At 47.2% G+C, this 20084-nt stretch overlaps 1 protein-coding gene across 1 annotated transcript in view; it reads left to right on the top strand.

Moving 5' to 3' along the window:
• ANO10 (anoctamin 10) overlaps positions 1-20084 on the top strand; it is a 233615-nt gene that overhangs the window by 20992 nt on the left and 192539 nt on the right. Inside the window, 7 exon segments of the mRNA XM_020993215.1 lie at positions 2291-2331; positions 2333-2411; positions 7879-8451; positions 9561-9616; positions 12097-12171; positions 13059-13241; positions 17889-18080. Coding sequence (XP_020848874.1) covers positions 2291-2331; positions 2333-2411; positions 7879-8451; positions 9561-9616; positions 12097-12171; positions 13059-13241; positions 17889-18080 — 1199 coding nt within the window.

The following is a 20084-nucleotide window of genomic DNA, read 5'->3' as shown; positions in this document are numbered from 1 at the left end:
TCTCAGATCGTATCGTCTTTCCAAGAGGCCTTTCCCAGTTCCCCCAGTTGTGAGAGCCTTCCCTCTGATAGGACCTCCTGTTTGTGTCTTGTACGCAGTTATTTACACATCGTCTCTCCCATACAATGTGAGTTTGAGGAGAGAGATCCTGTTTTTGCCTTTCTTTCTTTGCCCAGCACTTAGTACAGTAGCTCTCACCTAGAAAGCCCTCAATAAATGTTGGCTAGCTGATTTACCAGTGAGATCTGAAATGCAGAGAATAACGCACCCGGGCCTGCTCTTGTGAGTGGGACCTACTCTGTCCCATCCAAAAGAAAATGGAGAGGAGGTTGAGGGTCTTCCCGGTCACTGCCCCTAATCGCCGAGTCTCAGGGGTACTTCCCCCAGCCACCAGTGACCTAAGGGAAGAGAAGCAAGGCACGCTGGGAAGGGGAGGGACAGCTTCCCATTGCTACCTGGCGGGGCTGCTGTGGCCGCCTGGGTTGGAGGTGAGGTATAAGGGTCCCAAGAAGCCCGGTGCACATCTCAGAAGGGCTGGAATGGGAGAGTGTTCACGGTTGAGGCTAGGTGGGGTTGGGTTAGCAATGTCCCCCATTGGCTCTCCACTGGCTTCTCATTCTCTGACTGGTTGGTCTTAGGTCAGATTAGGTCAGGCTGTGGTTCACACAATGCCTCCGCATTGGGGACCACTGAATTGGTGTGATTAATGGAAATGATGCAGAAGCATCGACATTAGTTCTCTCTCAGTTCTGTCATTCGGTCAGTCAGCCCATCTGTAAGTGGGGTCAGCATCCCAGCTCTTTACCTGGCTCTTGCAGATACTCTGAAGATAGGGAGAGAGCCTGCATCATTTGGAAGCAAAGATGTCTACATTCAAGGTCATGGTCGTGTGCTCTGTTGTCAGCTTTTATTGTTGAGTCACCTTGGCCGTGTCCCCCTCTCCGCGACCCCATGTGGGGCTTTCTTGGCAAAGACACTGGAGCGGATTGCTGTTTCCCTCTCCAGCTCATGTTACAGATGAGGAACTGAGGCAGATAGAGTGCAGTGACTCGCCCAGGCTCACACAGCTAGTAAGCGTCTGAGGGCACATTTGAACTCAAGTGCATCCTGACTGCAGGCCCTGCACTCTACCCACTGTGCCACCTCGCTGCCCCTCCGCTGTTAGAACTGGATGTCATTAAGGTCAGAGAAGCCTAGTGTCCATTAGGTTCCTTGCGTTCTCTCTTCATACCAATTACAGTGGATTCCACCAGTATTGTACAGAGACGTTAGAAACACCAACAGCTGGCGCCAGATCATTTACTGTTCCTGAAGGCAGGAAAGGAGCTCATTTCGTTGTAGTTGCGGTTGTCTTCAAATAGATCCATATGGGATTGCATCGGTCAGGCCCCTTCCTGGTAAATGACCTCTTTACCTGGCATGGGAAGAGAGAGGGATCATTTGGGGGAAAGCCGAGGTCATTACCACCCTTTGGCATTGGTGATCAAGCCAGTAGGTGTGTGTTAGGGCCTGCTACCATGTATTCTCTCTGAACCACTCGGCTTTTTATCCTGTTTAAGAGATTGACTCTGTAACTCATTCGAGGTTTATTCTGCGATAAAAAGTACTGTAGACTATTCAAAGGCTCTCTGCCCATGTGCATGCCACAGTCGGTGGGGGAAGGGGCAGGGTGTGAGCACTCTTTGTTTGTTTTTCCCCATGTGGATGACTAGGTTGATCTCATTGGAGAGGACCTCTGATATTCCAGGGCCTGATGAAAGCTGGATCAGAGTTCTGGGTAAAAAGAAGGGGAAGGGTAGGGGCTCTAGAGAAACGAGCACCATATTGCTCTTGCGTCTGGTGCAGGTGAAGAGAGGAGAGAGAGAGAGAGAGAGAGAGAGAGAGAGAGAGAGAGGGGCTGAGAGCCAGGCCTGAGCCATTGGAGTGTCCCATGGTTGAGGTCGGGACCGGCAGTAGTGGCTATGGCCAGGGGCAGAAATCCTTCCTTCTCCGTTCTATCACCACTAGTTCTGGCACAAGAGACCCTGTTCTCGGATGACCCTGGAGACGGTGAGAGACAGGAGCAGCCTGGAAGGGAGGCTTTCTTTAAGTTTGGATGGTAAAACGTTGTGGAAACACCTGTCTGTGGGTACTCAGGAGTCCTGGGTACCCACATCATTTGGAGGCGTCGCTGTTTGGTATCAGCTTTGCTTAATTCAGAGCTAAGCGGGCCTGTCCAGGGCCCAGGCGAGGGCCAAGCGTGGGGGTGCTAACCTGACGGCCCTCAGCGTATTTCTCCTTTCTTCCTCAGTGCGGAGATTACTCACTTACGGCCTCATGACCCAGGTCTTCCCCCCTTCATGACAATGAAGCTCTGAAGAAGCTTGAGAGCCTGTGGTACAATCGATTCAAGCTGAAGTATCAGCCTTTGGGTATGTGTGTCGTCCCTCCCGCAGAGACCTCTGGGTGGGCAGTGGTGTTTGTGGGGCAGGACGGGCACGTAGGTGGGGGAGGTGAGAGGTTACAGAGCAGGAAACAGCTGGGCCTCTTGGGTCCATGCTGCTACCCTCCTCTGGTCCCCTTGAGGGAGGGGTGGGCGATGAAGCAGAAGGGCCCCTGCCTTCCTGAATGTCGGGCGAGGGTGGCCACAGCAGGCACATGGGGGAGGACGGGGACGCTCCCCTCTCTGTCTGCCAAGGAGAGTAATATTGGGGTCGGATAGGACAGAGCGAAAAAGGCCAACAGGTGACCCGAGATAAATAAGGGCGTAGTAAGAGAACAAGCCCAGTGATACAAAGGAAGCATAGAGAGAAAGACACCGGCATCTGGGGGACCTGGGAAGAGCCTGCTTTAGGAAGTGGAGCTTGAACTGAGTCTTGAAAGAAGCTAGGGGTTGGAAGAGTGGGAGAACAGGCCAGGCATGGAGGTGGGAAATGGGGCCTCTTGTCTGAGAAACAGACCTTGGGCTGCAATGGCTCAGAGCTTATGTGCGGAAGGACACCGGAGAGAGTCTTTCTTTCTCCTCTGGGCCAGGGATTGTGATAAGATTTAAATGTCGAACTGAGGATTATATTTAATACTAGAGATGAGAAGAAGCCTTTGGCATTTATTGAGGAAGGGTTGGGGAGTGTGACCTGATCAGACCTGTACTTTAGGAAGTCACAGTTTGGCAGCTGTGTGGAGGATGGGTTGAATTTGGAAAACACTTGAAGGAAGGAGACCAGTTAGGACACTACTGAAATAGGCTAGATGAGAGGTGGTGAAGGCCTTCATTTTTGGTTGTTTTAAAAAGGTTTCTTTTTTTTTTTTTCAATCAGCAAAAAAAAAAAATCTGCCTTTTCTCTCATCTACCCCAGCCTCTTCTTCCTTCACAGATTGAGAAGGAAAGAAAAACAAAACCCCTAAATATGTATAGTTAAGCAAAACAAATTTTTGAATTGGCCATAGGCAAAAAAGGTCTCCTTTTGCATTCTGAGTTCCCCTCACGATCAGAAAATGGGTCTCATGTTTCCTCATCAGTCCTCTGGAATCCCTGTTGGTCATTCTGCTGATTGAGTCCCTAGGTCTTTCAAGGCTGTTTGCCTGTACATACCATGTTGCTGTCACCGAATAAATGGTTCTCCAGATTCTGTGTACTTCCCTTAGCATCCATTCATACAAATCTTCCCCGGTGTCTCTGAAGCCATCTTCTTCATCACTTCTTAGTGCACGTTTACTGCACACCATAAACCATCCCTTGGTCACCCATTCTCTGACTAATGGGCTTTCCCTTAGATTCCCTTAGAGTCTTTGCAACCTCAGAAAAGAGCTGTGCATATTTTACATATCCTTCGTTATAGTTTGTTTTGCTTAGGACTAAACCCTGCCTAATTTCCCCTTCTCCTTTCTTGCCTTTCCTTCCTGTTTCCCTGTTGAGTGAAATGTATTTCTGTAGCTAAATATTTCTGTAGCTAACTCTATGTGTTTTCTTCCTTCCTTCGACAAGTTCAAATGAGAATAAGGTTCAAGTTTCACCAGCTCCCCCTCATGCCTCCTTGTTTGCAATGATATTTACTTACATACCCTGATGACGGGAGATAATTTCCTCTAGCTTTCCTTTCCCTTTGTCTCTACCCTCCCCCTACCCAGTACATTTCTCATCCCTTCTCTTTCCATTCTTCTTTTATGATTAGCAAGATAGAGCAGAGCCACTCCCAGGCCTTACTTAATTAGAATCCAGCCCTCCATGACGCCTGATGATGACAGGGTTCAGAGCGGACGCATGCATCATCTCCCCCATGTTGATTGTTTACATTGCATCCTTTTTTAGCCCCTTATTATTGTTCATTCCTGTTTACCTTTTGATTTTTCTCTGTGCTCTTGTTTGAACGTTAAAGCTTCTCTGAAGCTCTGGTCTTTTAATCAGGAATGCCGGGAAGTCCTTTACGTCATTAAAAATCTATCTTTTCCTCTGTAGGCTTGTGCTGGGTAAGTTATTCTGGGCTGTAATTCTGTATCCTTTGCCTTCTGAAACATCGTATTCCAAGCTCTCTGCTCCTTTAGAGGGGTGGCTGCTACGCTGTGTGTGATTCTCACTGTGGCTCCCCAGTCCTTGCATATGTTTTTCTCTGGCTGCTTGCAAACGTTGTTCTTTGACATGGAAATTCTGGATTTTGGCTGCAGTGTTGCTGAGAGTTTTCACTTGGGAGTTTCTTTCAGGAGGTGATTGGTCGATTCTTTCCAGCTCCACGTTGCCTTCTGATTCAAAGAGCTCTAGCTAGTTTTCTTTTAAAATTTCTTGAAATATGTGTTTTCTAGCCTCTTTTTTTTGGTCGTGAAGTTCACACAGTCCAGTTATTCCTAAAATGATTCTCCTTAACCTGTTTGTGCTGTGAGATTCTTTAAGTTTTCTTCGAAGTCTTTGGACCTTGTTTTCATGTTTCTTGTGGCCTCCTGGCTTCTATTTGGGCCGTTCTGATTTTCAGGGAGTTTGTGGCTTGGGCAGGCGTTTTTGTGTTTAACTTCTTGTGCCATGCTACTAATCTGCTTTCCGTGTCTGTCTTCCGTAGCTCTCATTGCTTTTCCATTTTTTCCTCTAGCACTTTCATTTTATGCATAGACACACTTGTAAATTCTCTTTAAAACTCTTGCTTCATCTCCTCTAGGAATTCCAGTCAGCTTTGCCCCAAAGATGTTTTCCTTTGAGGCTTTGCTTGTAGGCGTCTTGGAGTCACTCTCTTCTCTTGGGTCTGTGCCTCGGCCATCCCTGTGGCCGTAATAGATTTTTATTGGGGGGTTTGTTTCTCCTATTTTCCGATTTCAGACTTGATGGCAGGGCCAGGCTCTGGGTACCTCTGGAGGGAAGCTCTGGGCTGGCCTCGCTGCTGCTTTCTTGAGCTCCCAGAGACAGCTCAGGCTGGGGACCTGCAAGCTTTCTTATTCCCAGAGGGCCAAGTCTGATTGCTGCCCATCACCACCCCCCAATCTGAGCTCCTCAAGCTCCTGAAGCTTAGGTTGGGGTCTGATCAATAGCTGCTGGATTCAGCCACCAGCAGCCAGCTGGAAGTCTCTGTCGGCTCAGGACAGCAGAATTGGAGGCCCGTGGTGGGGTCCCTGCCCCGGTTATTCCCTGCAGACTGAGCTAGAGGCTACGACTGAGACTCCTCTTGCCTCTGGGGTCTGAGTCACTCAGCTGCTGCTGCCTTCTGGACTTCAGTCTTGCCCAAGGCCTTGATGGCTCCTTAGCCCAGAGCACCTCCCTTAGACACGGCCTTGTCTGGGTCAGCTCTGCCCTGAATGTGTGATCCAGAACTATGTGGTGGATGACAAAACTGCCAGGTAGCCCATGTTCCCACACCATGCAGGAGGTCAGAGGGTACCAGTGTGGGTTTGGGACAAGTCTTGCTGGTGGGCGCAGCCTCTCCCTTGGGCAGGAGTGCTTCGTGCACAGCACAGTGCTGGCCAGATCCCATCCCCGGCATCTGTGGCCCTTTCTCTCTGTCTCTCTGTACCAAGTTGGCTGGGAAAGTGGCTCACTCACTTTTTTCTTGCATTTCCTGTCAGGATTCAGTCTAGCAAGTTGTCTCTGTCTTTCTGGAGCAGTTCAGGATGCGAGGGGAGGGAGGCTGTGTGGCTGTGGTTGTACTGCTTCCTGGTACTCTGACATCTTGGTGCTGCTTTCATTTCTAGTATCAGTTCTGGAGTTTCTTTGAGTAAATGTGTGAGACTTCAAGCAGATATATTCGTACCACATCTTGTTCAGTGTACCTCATCCCTGGCCAGAGCCTCTCTTTTCTGTAATTTAAGCCATGTCCAGAAATGTCAGTGTCCTCCTCAGACCCCAGCCTCGTAACTCCCTTCCTGGACCTACCTTTTCTCTCTGAAGTCCTCACCTTCAAGCAGGAGCAGGGATCCCAGCACCAGCTATGTCCCTAGAGGCCTCACTTTCTTGCCTGAGAAGAAGCTTTGCCGGGCTCTCTGCATCCCTTCTAATAGCATCCCTTGTGCTCCGTGAGTCACCAGGCGTGAGCAGGAGGCCGCCATCTTACTAGTCACGGCCCAACACGTGCTCCGGACGGCCAGCAGATCCCCTTGTGCTAATAGTAGGTGATCAGCAAAGGGCTGCTTGGGAGTCACTGACCATGCTTACTCAGCTCTTCTTTTTCTGGCCCTTCCTGGGTGACCTCTTAGTGGACAGCCACTGCCCCGCTCCATGGAGCCAAGAAGGACTTGCTTTCTGACTTCCCCCTCCCCCAGCCTTGCAACCTGGCCCAGGCAGCCATGTGTTCATTGCCTTGATAGACAGCAACAGAAGCAAACACAAAGAGAGAAATGTGATCTAAATAAGCCTTCTGTATTAGATGACGTTAATGAAGGTTATCCTTTAATTATTGCGTCAAAATCTGGGAAATGGCAATTATGATATAGGCTAGAATGCATTCTGTCAAGGCCTAAATCAAGACATGCGTCCTCAGTGCTCTGGGCCACCGGTGAAAACTGTGGGAAAAGCTGTGGTGAGGCTTTTATAATGGCAGGCCTTGGGGATTGGGGAAAAATGAAAACCCACATTCCTCCCTGCAGTGATAAAGGGGGAGAGATGTCAAAGTGGAAACACAGCCAGCACACAGCTAGCTCGGTAGAGGCTCACCTGGCAGATCGCAGGCTGTGTGTACCCAGTGGGACCCTCAAGTCAACCCAGGCCCAAAAATTGAATGGGACTTCAGCATTAGGTGGTATCCTGCCCTCCTTTTACAGGCAGGGAGTCTTAAATGGTTCCCCCTTCCCACGGCCAGTGAGCCAAGGAGCTCTCTGTGCTCCCAACCCTTTCTCTTTCCTCCTCGGTCAGCCCCCACCTGAGTTACAAACAGTGCCTGGCTGCGTGTGGGTGGGCTTTCCGTACAGTAAATGTTTGTTCGCTGACTCCAAAGAGTGGAGGGTGACCACGGGGGCGCTGGCCCAGATGGTGCCAGAGGTCTCTTCCTGATCACTGTGTGACGCTTTCGGGGACAGTGGCTGAGGACAGTTCACATGAGGGAGAGTTGGGCCTCTCTGCTCACAGTGTCAGTGCTGTGCTTCCTTTTGTTAGCCTGGACTTGAGATTTCCTGGGTGGGAAAGTCCCTCCACTGGTGAAGCTCAGCCGGCAGCCTTCCTCCTGGCTTCTCTGAGAAGTGCCCAGGAGGCAGAGAGGGCATGTGATGCCAGGGCATCTCCAAGGGGCAATTCGAATCCTGCTCCCTCCTCCCGCCAACATGCTTGTTAGCAGAGATGCCCCAAGTGGATTAGAAGATCTCCTCATGCCCTCGAGGCATGAATCAGCGCGCCCAGAGTCAGTCCTGTGAAATGTGTGTGTTTTCGCCCCCTGCCTCAGAGCCCTGGGCTCAGAACCCGCTCTTTTCTTCTTCCTCCTCCCATCCCTGCAGATGGCATCCGCACGTACTTTGGAGAGACCATCGCCCTCTACTTTGGTTTCTTGGAGTACTTCACTTTTGCCTTGATCCCAATGGCGCTCATCGGGCTGCCCTACTATGTGTTTGACTGGGAGGACTATGACAAGTATGTGATCTTCGCCTCTTTCAACCTGATCTGGTCAACCGTGATCTTGGAAGTGTGGAAGCGCGGCTGTGCCCTGATGACCTACCGGTGGGGGACGCTGCTCATGAAGAGGCAGTTTGAAGAGCCGCGGCCAGGCTTCCACGGTGCTCTGGGCATCAACCCCGTCACCGGCCGAGAAGAGCCACTCTATTCCAGCTTCAGGAGGCAGCTGCGCATCTACCTGGTCTCCCTGCCCTTCGTGTGCCTCTGCCTCTATTTCTCCCTTTACGTTATGATGATTTACTTTGACTTGGAGACGTGGGCTCAGGACGTGCACCGGGAGAGTACCTTTCCTGAACTGACCAACATCCTGCTCTTCGTGCCCAGTATCATCTATGCCATCGTGATTGAGATCATGAACCGCCTCTATCGATTCGCTGCAGAATTTTTAACCTCGTGGGGTAAGCTGCTCTTTCTAACTGCTCTCTTTAACTGTGCTGGTGTTCCTCAGTGGAATGCAGCCTCTGGGAGGGCCAGGTCTGTTTTGTTTTTGCATGCCTGGTACGTGCAGTACGTGCTTAATAAAGGCTTGTTGGGTCTGTCGAGCAGGGCTGCATTTTAGAGGCCGGCCAGGCATTCTACGTCCGTTGTAAAGAAAACCTCCACCAAGGCCCGTGGACTTGGGAAGCTCTGGACACCCTTCTGGTTATGCCGGGTTAAACTGGTGTGGTGTCATATGGCCAGGACCTGTCCTGGGGATTCTTTGGTTATCCTAAAGGAGTCCCAAGTCTGAGGAGCAGAGACTCCATTGCCCTGATACTGAGAAGTAGGTGCCCTTGCGAGAGAGGAACCGTGCATCGGGCCAAAAACCATCTGGGAGTTGGAGCTTTGGTGGCAGGAAACCTCGTGAGGGTGTTTTTGACTAGAGTGTGTGATCTAGGACAGTGTCCCTTCACTGCCTTCCTTTGCATCCTCTGGTTTCAGCCACATAGCTTAGAAGCGTCTTGAGCTCTGTTGCGTGCTGCCCACTTTTCCCAGTGAGGACAAGAAGTTTCATACGTGGGGGCCTTAGCCCTTTGAGCCCTGTGGTTCAGGGTACTTGGTGCCAGCTCATTGCAGGGGCTTTGGCAGGAGTGCTCTGGGTATGCCTGGGCGAACCATGTTAATGCCAGCTGCTTTTTGCCCTAGTTTGCTCAGATTGCTTTTGGAGCAGGGTATTTCATACCTGTGGTCACCCTAGTGTGTGAATACAGAATGGTCTTAAAATGTCCATTTCTTCCCTCACCATCCAAGCTAAATTTCCTTTCCATTCCCCTCCTTTATCCAGCTGTTTCCTTTTTACAGTTTTTTTTTGGGGGGGATAGGGGGGCAGTGGGAGCTGTTTATCTTAGTGGTAAGGGAAGGAAGGTCACAATTAGGCAACAAATAACTCTTTAAAATGACTGCTGAAGGGCCCTGGTATCTGACCCCAATGCTGTCAGCACTGTAGTGACATCTGCCCCATATTATTACCTGAGCATTGCCTTCTGTCTGAGGGAGAAACGTGACTGTTTTTGATTGCTAATTTCAGAGAATCACAGGTTGGAGTCTGCCTATCAAAATCATCTGGTTCTCAAGGTGTTGGTGGTGAGTATGGTGTTTTCTGTGTAAATATGGTTTTCTTTATGACAAAAATTCGTAACTTTTAGAAATGAATCATAAAGACTTGTTTCCAGTGTAGTATACTGGTGCTGTGTTCTTAATTAGGGAAATAAAATAATATAAGAAAATTCAGATAATAGGAATAAGTTTTGCTGCTAATTTCCAATTATCCAGAAACAACTTATCGCATTTATGGCTTGTCCAGAGTCTTAGTTTTCTCACTAGTGACCGCAGAGCCATCAGCTCTTTACTAGAGGCTTTTCTAAATAATTCGATAAGGGAAGAGTTTTGCTGTTTTTGTTTTTTTTAATCAGTTTACACATAAAAGTTTTAGATCCTTAGCTTCTGAATGGGTTTTGTTATAAAAATGAGTAAATCTGCTTTCTGAAATTGGGAGCATATTTTCCCCATAGAAACAACACGTTATAAAAGATTAGTTCCCAGGATAGTCCACAATTTAACCCATCACACAGTTACATTTTATGTATTTGCAGTGAAGGTGTTGTCACAGTTGTTACACGAGACAGTGTTGTTACAGTACTTACTAGCAATTTAACTAAACAGAAAAACAACAGAATTAAATAAAAACCCTTTCAATTTATCTGGAATGTTAATACTTAAGGAAAGTCTGGTTTAGAAAGATGAGGAAGTAGACAGAGGTTTTCATAGCATTTGTTAACGGGACTTCTCAACTCTTGTTAAGGGGACTTCTCGACTCTTCTCGGGGCTTTCCAATTGTTTCTTTTTCCGTAGTGTAACTGATTTCACTGAAGAATTTGGGGTTTTAATGCTTGATTCAGATGTATTAATGTTGCTACTCTTTCACTTATAAGTCATGATTAAGAGTACTTTAAAAAATGTTTTGGCTGACAAAGGGAAGGTGGGAAAGAAAAACCAGGAAAAAGAGGGAGAGAGATGCTTCCCGAAGGTAACCGAGTTAGCAAAAAAAAGAGGGTATGGAAGAAGGAGGTGAAAGAAAGAGGAGGTATCTGTTTGTGTGAGGAAGAGAGAGCTTTAAGTGGAGTGAACTAAGCCATATTTAGTGAAAGACATGGTGTGCAGCGCCCAGTTCTTCTAAAGGAGAACTGAGGAAGTCATAGGGAAGATTTCTCCCAGCAGCCACCATGTAATGCCCTCAGCTCAGCACACACAGGGCCGGGCACAGAGTAGGTGCTTAATAATGCTGGTGGACTTGCTGCTTTGGTGGACGTCCACAGCTGGGCCTGTGGAGGGGAGGGCTTGTCACTTGTGTTGGTGTGTGTAAGGTCTTCGTAAATCAGGGAGTACCTGTCTGTGTGGGTGAGCTTCAGTGACCTGTCCTTTTCCTGTCCTTCATTCACCTAGATAATAAAGAATTATCAGCACAGTTATACTTCATTTGTTTGGAACTCACTCATGATGGCAGCCTCAGTTGTCCAGAAAACCATTAAAGAAAGCAAAAAGCAGTAACACACCAGTAAAAACAGGCTACACAAAGTCCGTGCATGTTCATTTTGCTGGTAGGAGAAGCCAAGTCTTCCTTCACACTGCATTTACTCTTAGTCTTTACGTGGTTCTGACAAACTAGTGGGTGTGGCATTGGGCTGCAGAAAGGATGGGGGAGATGCTGAAAGCGGGCCACTGAGCAGGGCAAAGAATGAGAGCCGGCCGTCTGACCGTTAGGGAGGAGACGGAAAACTAATGAAAACTGGCGGAGTCAAGGAAACAAGGCCGTCTAGGGCCAGGCAGTGAAGGGGAGAGTCTTCCCTCTCCAAATAGGCACTGGGGCTCCCTCTTCTGTAGCCCAGAGCAGTTCCCTGAGTCACCCAGAGAAGGTGGAATTGTGGTTAGTGTTCTCTGCCTGAGAAAACAAGGGAGCGGGTGTCCCTCTGGAAAAGGCCTCCACCCCCAGCTGGCAGAGAAAGAGATGCTCCTGTGCTTGAGGGACATGTATCAAGAGCCACTTTTCTCTAGACTTCTTGCCCTTGCCTGGCCTGGTTGCCCGCATGGCCAGAGCTCCAGGCCCTGTGAGGCCCTGCCTCCAGCTGGGCTGGACTGCACTCCTCACAACTTCCTCCCTCGAGCTCTTCTGGCCCTCCCACGTTGCCCCCTGCCCCTCGGTTCCCTTCTGTTGTTTCCCTCTCCTTGGCTTGGTTGGGGAGCAGTGGGGGCTCTTCAGGAAGCAGCCCCAGGCCTCCCCCAGGTCCCTGACCAGGTGGCTCAGACGTCCGTTAAGTCACTGACATCTCCTTCAGTGAGAGAAGAGTGAAGAAGGCAGAGAGATGGGTCAGAGGGGACAAAAGTAAGGAGAGGCAGGAAAAGGGGAAAGGTAAAAAAGGAGGTGAAAGTTCAGATTGTTTTTTAAAACTCCTTTTTTAAAAAAAGTGCTTTGTATTCTGAAGATGTAACTGAATTTGTCCTTGATTTTTAGAGCTTTTTAAACATCTCACTCCTGTAGTCACTTTTAATTTTTATTTTTTTGGCAGTTCAACTTTCTCAATTGTTTCGCCTCACTCTTCTACATTGCCTTTGTGATGAGAGATATGAAACTTTTGCGACAGGTGAGTGTGGAGAACATTAGAATTTTTTTAAAACTTAGGTTTTATGGCCAAATGGTGTTTATAGAGAGCCAGCCTTGCGTCAGCGTGACCTAGGTTCAAATTCCACCTCAGACACATAGTAGCCTTGTGAACACGGGTGAGTCTCTCATTTCCTGGTGCTCCTTGTAATCCTCTGTGACCTTATGATGGTGTCACTCTGTTACTGTGCAGTGATGGAGAGAGCGTTCACACCAAGAGTTTCCCAGACCTTTGAAAACAGAGGTCTAGGTATTAAGTCACCTCTGGTAATAGCCTTCTTGAAACCAAGAAAGAGGAGGAAGGGGAAGAAGGCATTTTTGTCAGAGGGCAGTGGTTCTCATTGTCTGTTGAAACTTAAATCAGAGTCAATGGAAGGATCTAGAAGAATTCTCTACAAAGATCCACAGAAGGAGTCGAGCACATCCGGCCGGGACACTGCCTGGGCCACAACCTGGAAGGTGGACGTCCTGGTTGGCAGCCTCTCTCTGTGCCTTCTGTCCTTCTTCCTGTTCCTCACAATCAGGCTTCAGGCTAATGCTGAAACGGGGGCCACCATGATGAAAGGACCTGGGAAGCCCCAGGTGCCCACGTGAGGTGCCCTCGTCCAGGGCTCTAGACGTCATCTTTGTCCAGAAAATTTTGACAGTAAAAACATGAGCACCTTTGAGTGAGTAGCAGGAAGTACACTTCTATGTCCCCCAAATGCTGGGTGCCATGGCAGCCTGGTGCTCAGGACTTCTCAAGTCCCGTTTTCAGCTACTCCATTACTGAGCTCTTGAGGCTTCTGCCTCACATTCCATAATTATAAACACGCCATTGTCTCACGTGTTGTTGCATCCTTTCAGCTTTTGTTGTCTGTTTTTCTTTAGAGTTTGGCTACTCTGCTGATTACTTCCCAGATTTTGAACCAAATTGTAGAAACCCTTCTTCCATATTGGCTCCAAAGGAAGTATGGCTTACGGGTGAAGAAGAAGGTGCAGGCTTTAAAGGCAGATGTGGATGTTACTCTGTATGAACAAATCGTCCTGGAAAAAGAAAAGGCAACTTACCTGGTAAGTCTGAATGTGTGTTATGGATTGGCAGGGCTGAGCTTCCCCTCAGCTGAAACATGGTGATTAAGTGCCTTTAACCAATACGTCGTCATAGGCAATAGCACTGAAATGACCACTTACTAGGGGTCCCCAGCTTGTCCCTTTCCCCCTGAAAGGAACCACTTTAAAGCTAAAAGCTGGGTGACACAGTGGTTAGAGCACCAGGCCTGGAGTCAGGAAGACGCGTCTTCCTGAGTTCAAATGTAGTCTCAGACACTTACTAGCGGGGTGACCCTGGGCAAGTCACTTCACTCTGTTTGCCTCAGTTTCCTCATCTGTAAAATAAGCTGGAGAGGGAAATGGAAAACCGCTCCTGTATCTTTGCCAAGAAAACCCCAAATGGGGTCACAGTGAGTCAGACACGACTGAAAACAACTGAATAATTGTAGAGGGCCAGCTCTGAAGAGCCATGCCAGGTTTTACCTGTAGCCTGTCCTATATTAGCTAGTTATATTTTTCTATACACTTACTCAGTCGTGTAATTTCACCTTCACTGTGAACCGAATATAGCAAGGCACGTCGATTCAAAGTGAAAGTAAAACACACACACCAATCCATGTCTCTGATCCCTGCTAAACCTGGTGAAAATGAAAAGCTGTATGGGAAAATTATTGCCCTACCTTGTTAGTCGTCGTCTTCTGTGCAACGACCGGAACTCCTTTTTCAGGGCTGTTGGCCAAACGGCCCACCTCGTCCAGGGCCACTCTGCTGGGGAAAGCTATTCTTTCAAGTCCCTGTTTGGGCTCCACTGTGCCGCGAGTACCTGCGTCCGCGGCTGTGGTCTAATGCCGGCTGAGTGTGCAGAGAGAAAGAAATATGTGGGTCAGGCAAGAGATGCACAGAGCAAGCTCCGTTTATTGATGCAAGGGTTAGGGGTTTTGTGTCTTTGACTCATTAGAATATCACCCAAAGTAACAGTAAGTAAAGCCACAGAGCTTACATGTCTTTAATAACAAGTAGCATGAAGAATTTTTCTCATGAGAATACTGGCCCACAAAACAACAAGCACATTTCTCATGGCTGCTTCCTTGTTCATGGGGACACGAACCAGGGAGTCATCTTGTCCGTTTTCTCACTTCCTTGCAATCTCCAAGGGCATCCTGTTCTCAAGAGACAGAACAGGAGGGTGGGGAGCCAACATGCCTGAATTATGTAGCCATGGGAAATAGGACAGGCTACAGGTAAAACCTGGCCTGGCCTGAATCCTCTGACTCTTCAGAGCTGGCCCTCTACAAACAATAATGAAAACATATACCAGAATTCTGAAAACTTTGCAGATCTTGATGAAATTATGGCTGTCACCCCTGAAAGGAGGTAGAACAGAGGATGACAGTTGGAGGGAAAAAAAATCAGCAAGTGAGAGAAGGCTTTGATGGACAAACAGGGAGGGGGGATCTGGGCGCTTTCTCGACAACTCATGTGCAACTCCCATAAAGCAGCCTTCCAAGTAATGGATTAAGAAATATTACATTAGAATGGGGATTTATCTGAAAAGCTTACTTCTTAGTTTAGAGACCTTAGCACTAATGCAACTATAAAACACCTCCTGTCTTCTAGGCTGACTTGGAGGTCAGATATTGTCCTTTCATTTTTTCTTCATTTCAGTACTGTAATGAGATAATTAACTACAAAATTATCAGTCCATATTATTGAATTTACTTGTGATAAGAGTGACTTTATGGTTAACATAACTTTCAGCCATTCAGTAAACATTTATTAAGCACCTTCTGTGTGCCAAGAATACAAATATTGTTATGGGCAAAATATCTCTTCTTTGAGTTCATGTAGTGGGTTACTTCTGCAAAATAAATCTACCACAACGTAGAAGTTATAGAGATAAAAACTTAGGTTTTATTATGCTTTATTATTTATTAGGCTCAGAAGGTGAAAAATAACCCTCAACCTGGATTGGAGTTTCTGACAAGCTTTTATAGAGAAAATTACATTAGAGAAATAAATGCTTTTACATATTACAATCTCATACACTCTTTTAGTCTGTAAAAGTTTAAAAAGACAGTTCATCCCATGCTTCCTTCAGTGCCATAAGAGCTGAACAGACTGAGTTAAACAGAATCATGATTCTTAAAGGAAACAAACCTAGTAGAACAGAATCTCTGGATAAACTAAGTAAGGTTACGGATTAAATAACCCTGGTTAGAGGGTTCGCAGGGTGCTGATTGAGGGGCTAGGGGTGTGTGTGCCACCAACAGAACCAAGATATCGGGGACAGTTGGGATCATTTCTCAAGTAAAGCAAGCCAGATTACTTTGTGCGGCCTAGATGCTCTTTTTGGCTTCTTATCTGAGGAATGTTTGAAGCCTGACATAAATTTTCACATCCCGTGGTATGGGTTTCAGCCAGCTCAGTAACCTTCTAACTAGGGGAAAAGGCCCTCACTCCCCTCCCCCTAAGTAATAATAAAAATTAATAAAAGGGAATCAGAAATAAAAAATTCTCATGATATTAAAAAAAGCTATCCCTGGCCTGGGGGAAGACAGTGTCAGGAGGGTCGGGGGCGGGGGCTAAGGAGACCCACTTTCCAGAGCATGATGAACAAGTCCAAAGGAGGGCAGTCTATGTGGGAACTACAAAGTGGAGTGCCCTGGGCACCTTCCTTAAATGGAAGCTCTGGAAGGAGCTCTTCACCCCCCTCCACCCCCCAGTCAGGGCAGAGGGTACTGAGTAGCCACGAGCCCCCTTCCAGGAGGAAGGTGTTCTTGGGACGGGGATGGGGAAGTACAGGGGAGGGCAGCTGGGTAGGAAATGAAGCCACGTTGAGGGGAAAAGCTGTCCAATGAAAGTATAATGAGCTTCTCCCATACAGAGGACTTACTTACTCCCTTGAAAGGTCATCAGCAGCCTCCTGGTGACATCTAATGACCTTTTCTCAGTGTTTGGTTTTCTTTGTTGTGTTCTTTTGTTTTGTTTTTGCATGTGACCCTTACGTTGGCAGTTTCTTACCATTCCCCTAAAAATAATTTCCCAAGGCTGACTTTACTGTGCATGCTAAGATCTTACATGGGCCACCGTGATTTCTAGTGATGTACGTTCTGCTTAAATTAAAAAATGAGTCTAAGTCTGTCTGTCTGTATGTATAATAAAGAGTGGCCTAAAAGCTTAATAGCATTATAGGGCTTTTGAGCCACCTTGTGTAGACTGGAGAGAGAGAGAAAGAGTGTGTGTGTGTGTGTGTGTGTGTGTATGTGTGTGTATACGCTGGCCACCTCTGTTCACATATACATAGACTCTGTACAGGCAGAGATGTGTATATATGCTCATATATGTATAAAGATCTTTTGTAGTCTGCGCTTTAGTGAAGGCTAGCTGTTGTCCATTCACTTGGGTTAAGTAGCACTGCCTCACGGTCTCTTGGGAGTCAGCGAGTCCCCTCGCTCTCCTGAGGGGAATGAGTCTGTAGGATAAGAGGCTGTGCTGGGCCCCTTCTCGGCTTGCTGTGGATGCTTCTGCTATTGGGCTTCTTTGATCTCCTGGTGAGTGGAGGCCCAGGGCCTCCTGGGAGCAAGGCTGAGGCTGAGCTCCTAGGGTGTAAAGAAACTGCATTAAAAGCAGTAACCATCCCCAGGGAGCTGACAGGTTCTGTCCTTTCTTTTGACTCCTTGTTCAGAAGGATACTGAAGAAAATATGGTGGCCTCTACAGAGCTTCTCTTAGGTCTCCTTGGCAGTCAGTCACTCAAGGGGTGCCTGCCCTCTCCTGCCTGGAGGCTGTCCAGAGTGGACAGTATGCCATCTAGTTATCCTTCTCTGAGGCTCATTGTGTGGAGCTCCTTTATTAGAAGGCTAAAGGTTAATTATTAACTGAATTTTAGAAAGACTTCTTTTGTTTTTACCTTTTCATCATTTTCCACCCTACACACACACACACACATACACACACACACACACACACACACACACAGAGAAAACCTTCCTAATTAGCCTAGCTTTGTAGTTTCCAGTGATTCTTGTCTTCTCAAACCTTCCTTCTTAAGGGGGAGATCGTGTGTTTCTTCCCCATCTGAACCATTTTAAATAGTTTTGAATGGCACCTAGCGCTGTGCCTTGCACATAAATGAGATGGAATGTGCCAAGCCAAAGATGTTAAGCCCAGTTACAGATTTCCTTCTCTCTTCTTCTCTTTCCCCAGCAGCACCCCACCCCTGGCTTTCCTCTTTTTCTGTCTTTTCCCTTCTTTTGTTTTCTGGCTTCCTGATCTCACAGAAAGGATGTGATTGGGGGGGTGGGGTGAGGCACATGAGGCCGGAGATTTTTGTGAATGAGTTAATAAAATTGTGGGTGTATCACAGAAGACTGTTACTTTTTAGCACTAATTCTGGGTCATTTACTTTCTCTTTGAAATGAATGTCTTAAAAAAAAACTTAAAAAAGAGAACCTTTTCATTTTTGTTCTGGCGGTGACAGTGTTTTGAGGCCTAAATTTGCATTTGTTTCTCAATTCACACAAATTGTTGAAGGTGGAAGAACTGGGAGATGCTCCCATAGATTGTCAGTAGAGACTCACACCCTGAATATTATTAATGTTTCTATTTTTCTTGAGTTGTCCATGACAGCATAACGTACTGTTTTCTTTATGGTGCCTTTCTTTTTCAGGGCACCTTTGATGATTACTTGGAGCTCTTCTTACAGTTTGGATATGTGAGCCTTTTCTCGTGCGTCTATCCATTAGCAGCTGCCTTTGCCGTTCTAAACAACTTGTTGGAAATTAATTCAGATGCCTTAAAAATGTGCAAGGTCTTCAAACGTCCGTTTGCAGAGCCTTCAGCAAGTATTGGTGTTTGGCAGGTAATCTGGTTTTTTCTTTCAAATTTTATGGTTTTTTTGTTTTGTTTTGTTTTGTTTTTTTAAAGAGCAAAGATATAGGGGATCTGGGTTCTAGTCCTGGCTTTACTCTCAGCTTGTTGCGTGGCCTTCATTAAATTACTTCACTTGTCTGGGCCTCAGTTTTCCCATCTGTCAAATGAAGGTATTGAAATAATTGACTTCTTAGGGCCCTCCAAGGTCTACAGTTCTGAGTCCCGTGATCACACTTAGTATATATTCAGTGTATTTATAATTCTGTCCAAGGCTTCTTCTTGGACTTTAATGATCAGAATACTGTCTCCTAGGCCTGGGCGATGGAGGTAAGGCAGTATTTCGCTGACAACAACAGCAGCGTGTGTCCGAGTAGCCCTTTTCCCACAATACCCTCCCAGCTACTGTGAATGGTGTCATCCCCATTTTCAAGATGAAGAATTGGAAGCAAGTGGAGGTTAGGAGATGAGCCCAGGGCCACTGAGTTAAGAAATAGATGCAATTATACGGATGTCCTGGAAGCACTAGTGCTGGACCCAAGAAGGGATGTTTTTAGAACCTTGCCTGCTATGAACCCAGATCTTTAGACTCCAAGTCCAAAGCACACATTACTCGGGAATGCAGAAGGAAGATCCCTACACTGTGCTGTTTCAGAGAATGCCCATCCCTCTCTTTCTGTTTCTCTTTCTCTCCCTCTTTTCTTTCCTTGGTCTCTCCCTCCCTCCAATGCAGGGGCATTGTCTGTAACTGCTGTTTTCTGCTCTGCTTTGCAGCTTGGCTGCCCTGGTCTTTCTCAATATGGCAGAAGCTGAGGCTTCCAACTTAAAGGGATTCCATAAAAGAGTCAGATTTCGTAAAGTGTTGATGAAGTGTAGAAAATGTTCAAAGCTGGGAGAAGACCTTGAGTAATTGTTGAATTCACTCATCCATCGTCGGCCTTCTTTTAAAGGTTATAGTTGATGCTAGCGAGGATAGTGTTCCTGGGTACTTTGCAGTGCTCTCCAGGGAGCACCTACAGAGTGCTTGGAGGCCTTAGAATGTGATTGGTGCTCACAGCATCATTGTCCTTAGGTCTGACTACCCTTTTATATGGAGAAGGAACTAAGCCAGATGCAATAAGTGACCTGTGAAAGAGCTCATGATACATCAGTGGTGGAGGGGAGGAGAGAAGACAGGTGGGCAAGCTTCTGTTCTCAGGCCATCCTGCCCTCCTCTTATGCCCACCCAGAATCTACAGACTTTTGTACTGTTAGGGACAAAGCCACCTTTTATCATGAGAAGATCCGTCCCAATGAGTCTGATACCGCTGTGAAGCGGTGATGGCGGGGACGTTTATGGGCACACAGCATTTTAGCAGCGTGCTCATCTGCCCTCTTCAGTACTGTCTCCCATCATTCTGACCCACAAGACCCCAGACCTGGAGCCCTGTTCCCTCGTGCCTTCTCCACCCCTCCCACAATGCCAAGTGCTCTTGGGGGAGGCTACAAAACTTCGTGTTTCATCCTTACTGAGAAGGTAGAAGCTATGGGAAGTGACCTCTCTCACTTTCATCCCTCTACACCTCAGGATCTCTCCTTCACCCATTTTGCATTTTTCCTCTTCTATCTCAGAGGAAAAGGTGGCTCTCCTCCTTACCAACACTAACTCCTTCACTGGGGACTGCTTGTGAAAAATAAAACTGTGTTTGAAATCTCATCTGTCTCCAGCTGAATGAAAAGCCTGCTATGTCATATCAAGTGAGAGAGCATGTAAAATGGCTTTATAAACCTTAAGTAGCTGTACACATGCTAGCTCTCTCTGATGGTGCGTTGGCCTTTGAGGTGTATATGGATTAATTTTTCAGTAACAACACATTATGCTAAGACGAGGTTTCCTGTTCTGATCCTTACCTGTCTGGGCTGCCATAGGCCTGTGTTCTAGACTCAGCTTTTCCCACCTACTTACTGTGTGACCTTGGACAAAGTCACTCAGCCTTCTCCTTTTCTAGTTCTCTAT

This window comes from Phascolarctos cinereus, unplaced genomic scaffold, assembly GCF_003287225.1.
Source record: "Phascolarctos cinereus isolate Bilbo 61053 unplaced genomic scaffold, phaCin_HiC Scaffold_1;HRSCAF=81, whole genome shotgun sequence".
NCBI classification, from domain to species: domain Eukaryota; kingdom Metazoa; phylum Chordata; class Mammalia; order Diprotodontia; family Phascolarctidae; genus Phascolarctos; species Phascolarctos cinereus.
The sequence above is the reverse complement of the archived record's forward strand: the minus strand, read 5'-3'. Positions and strand labels throughout refer to the sequence as shown.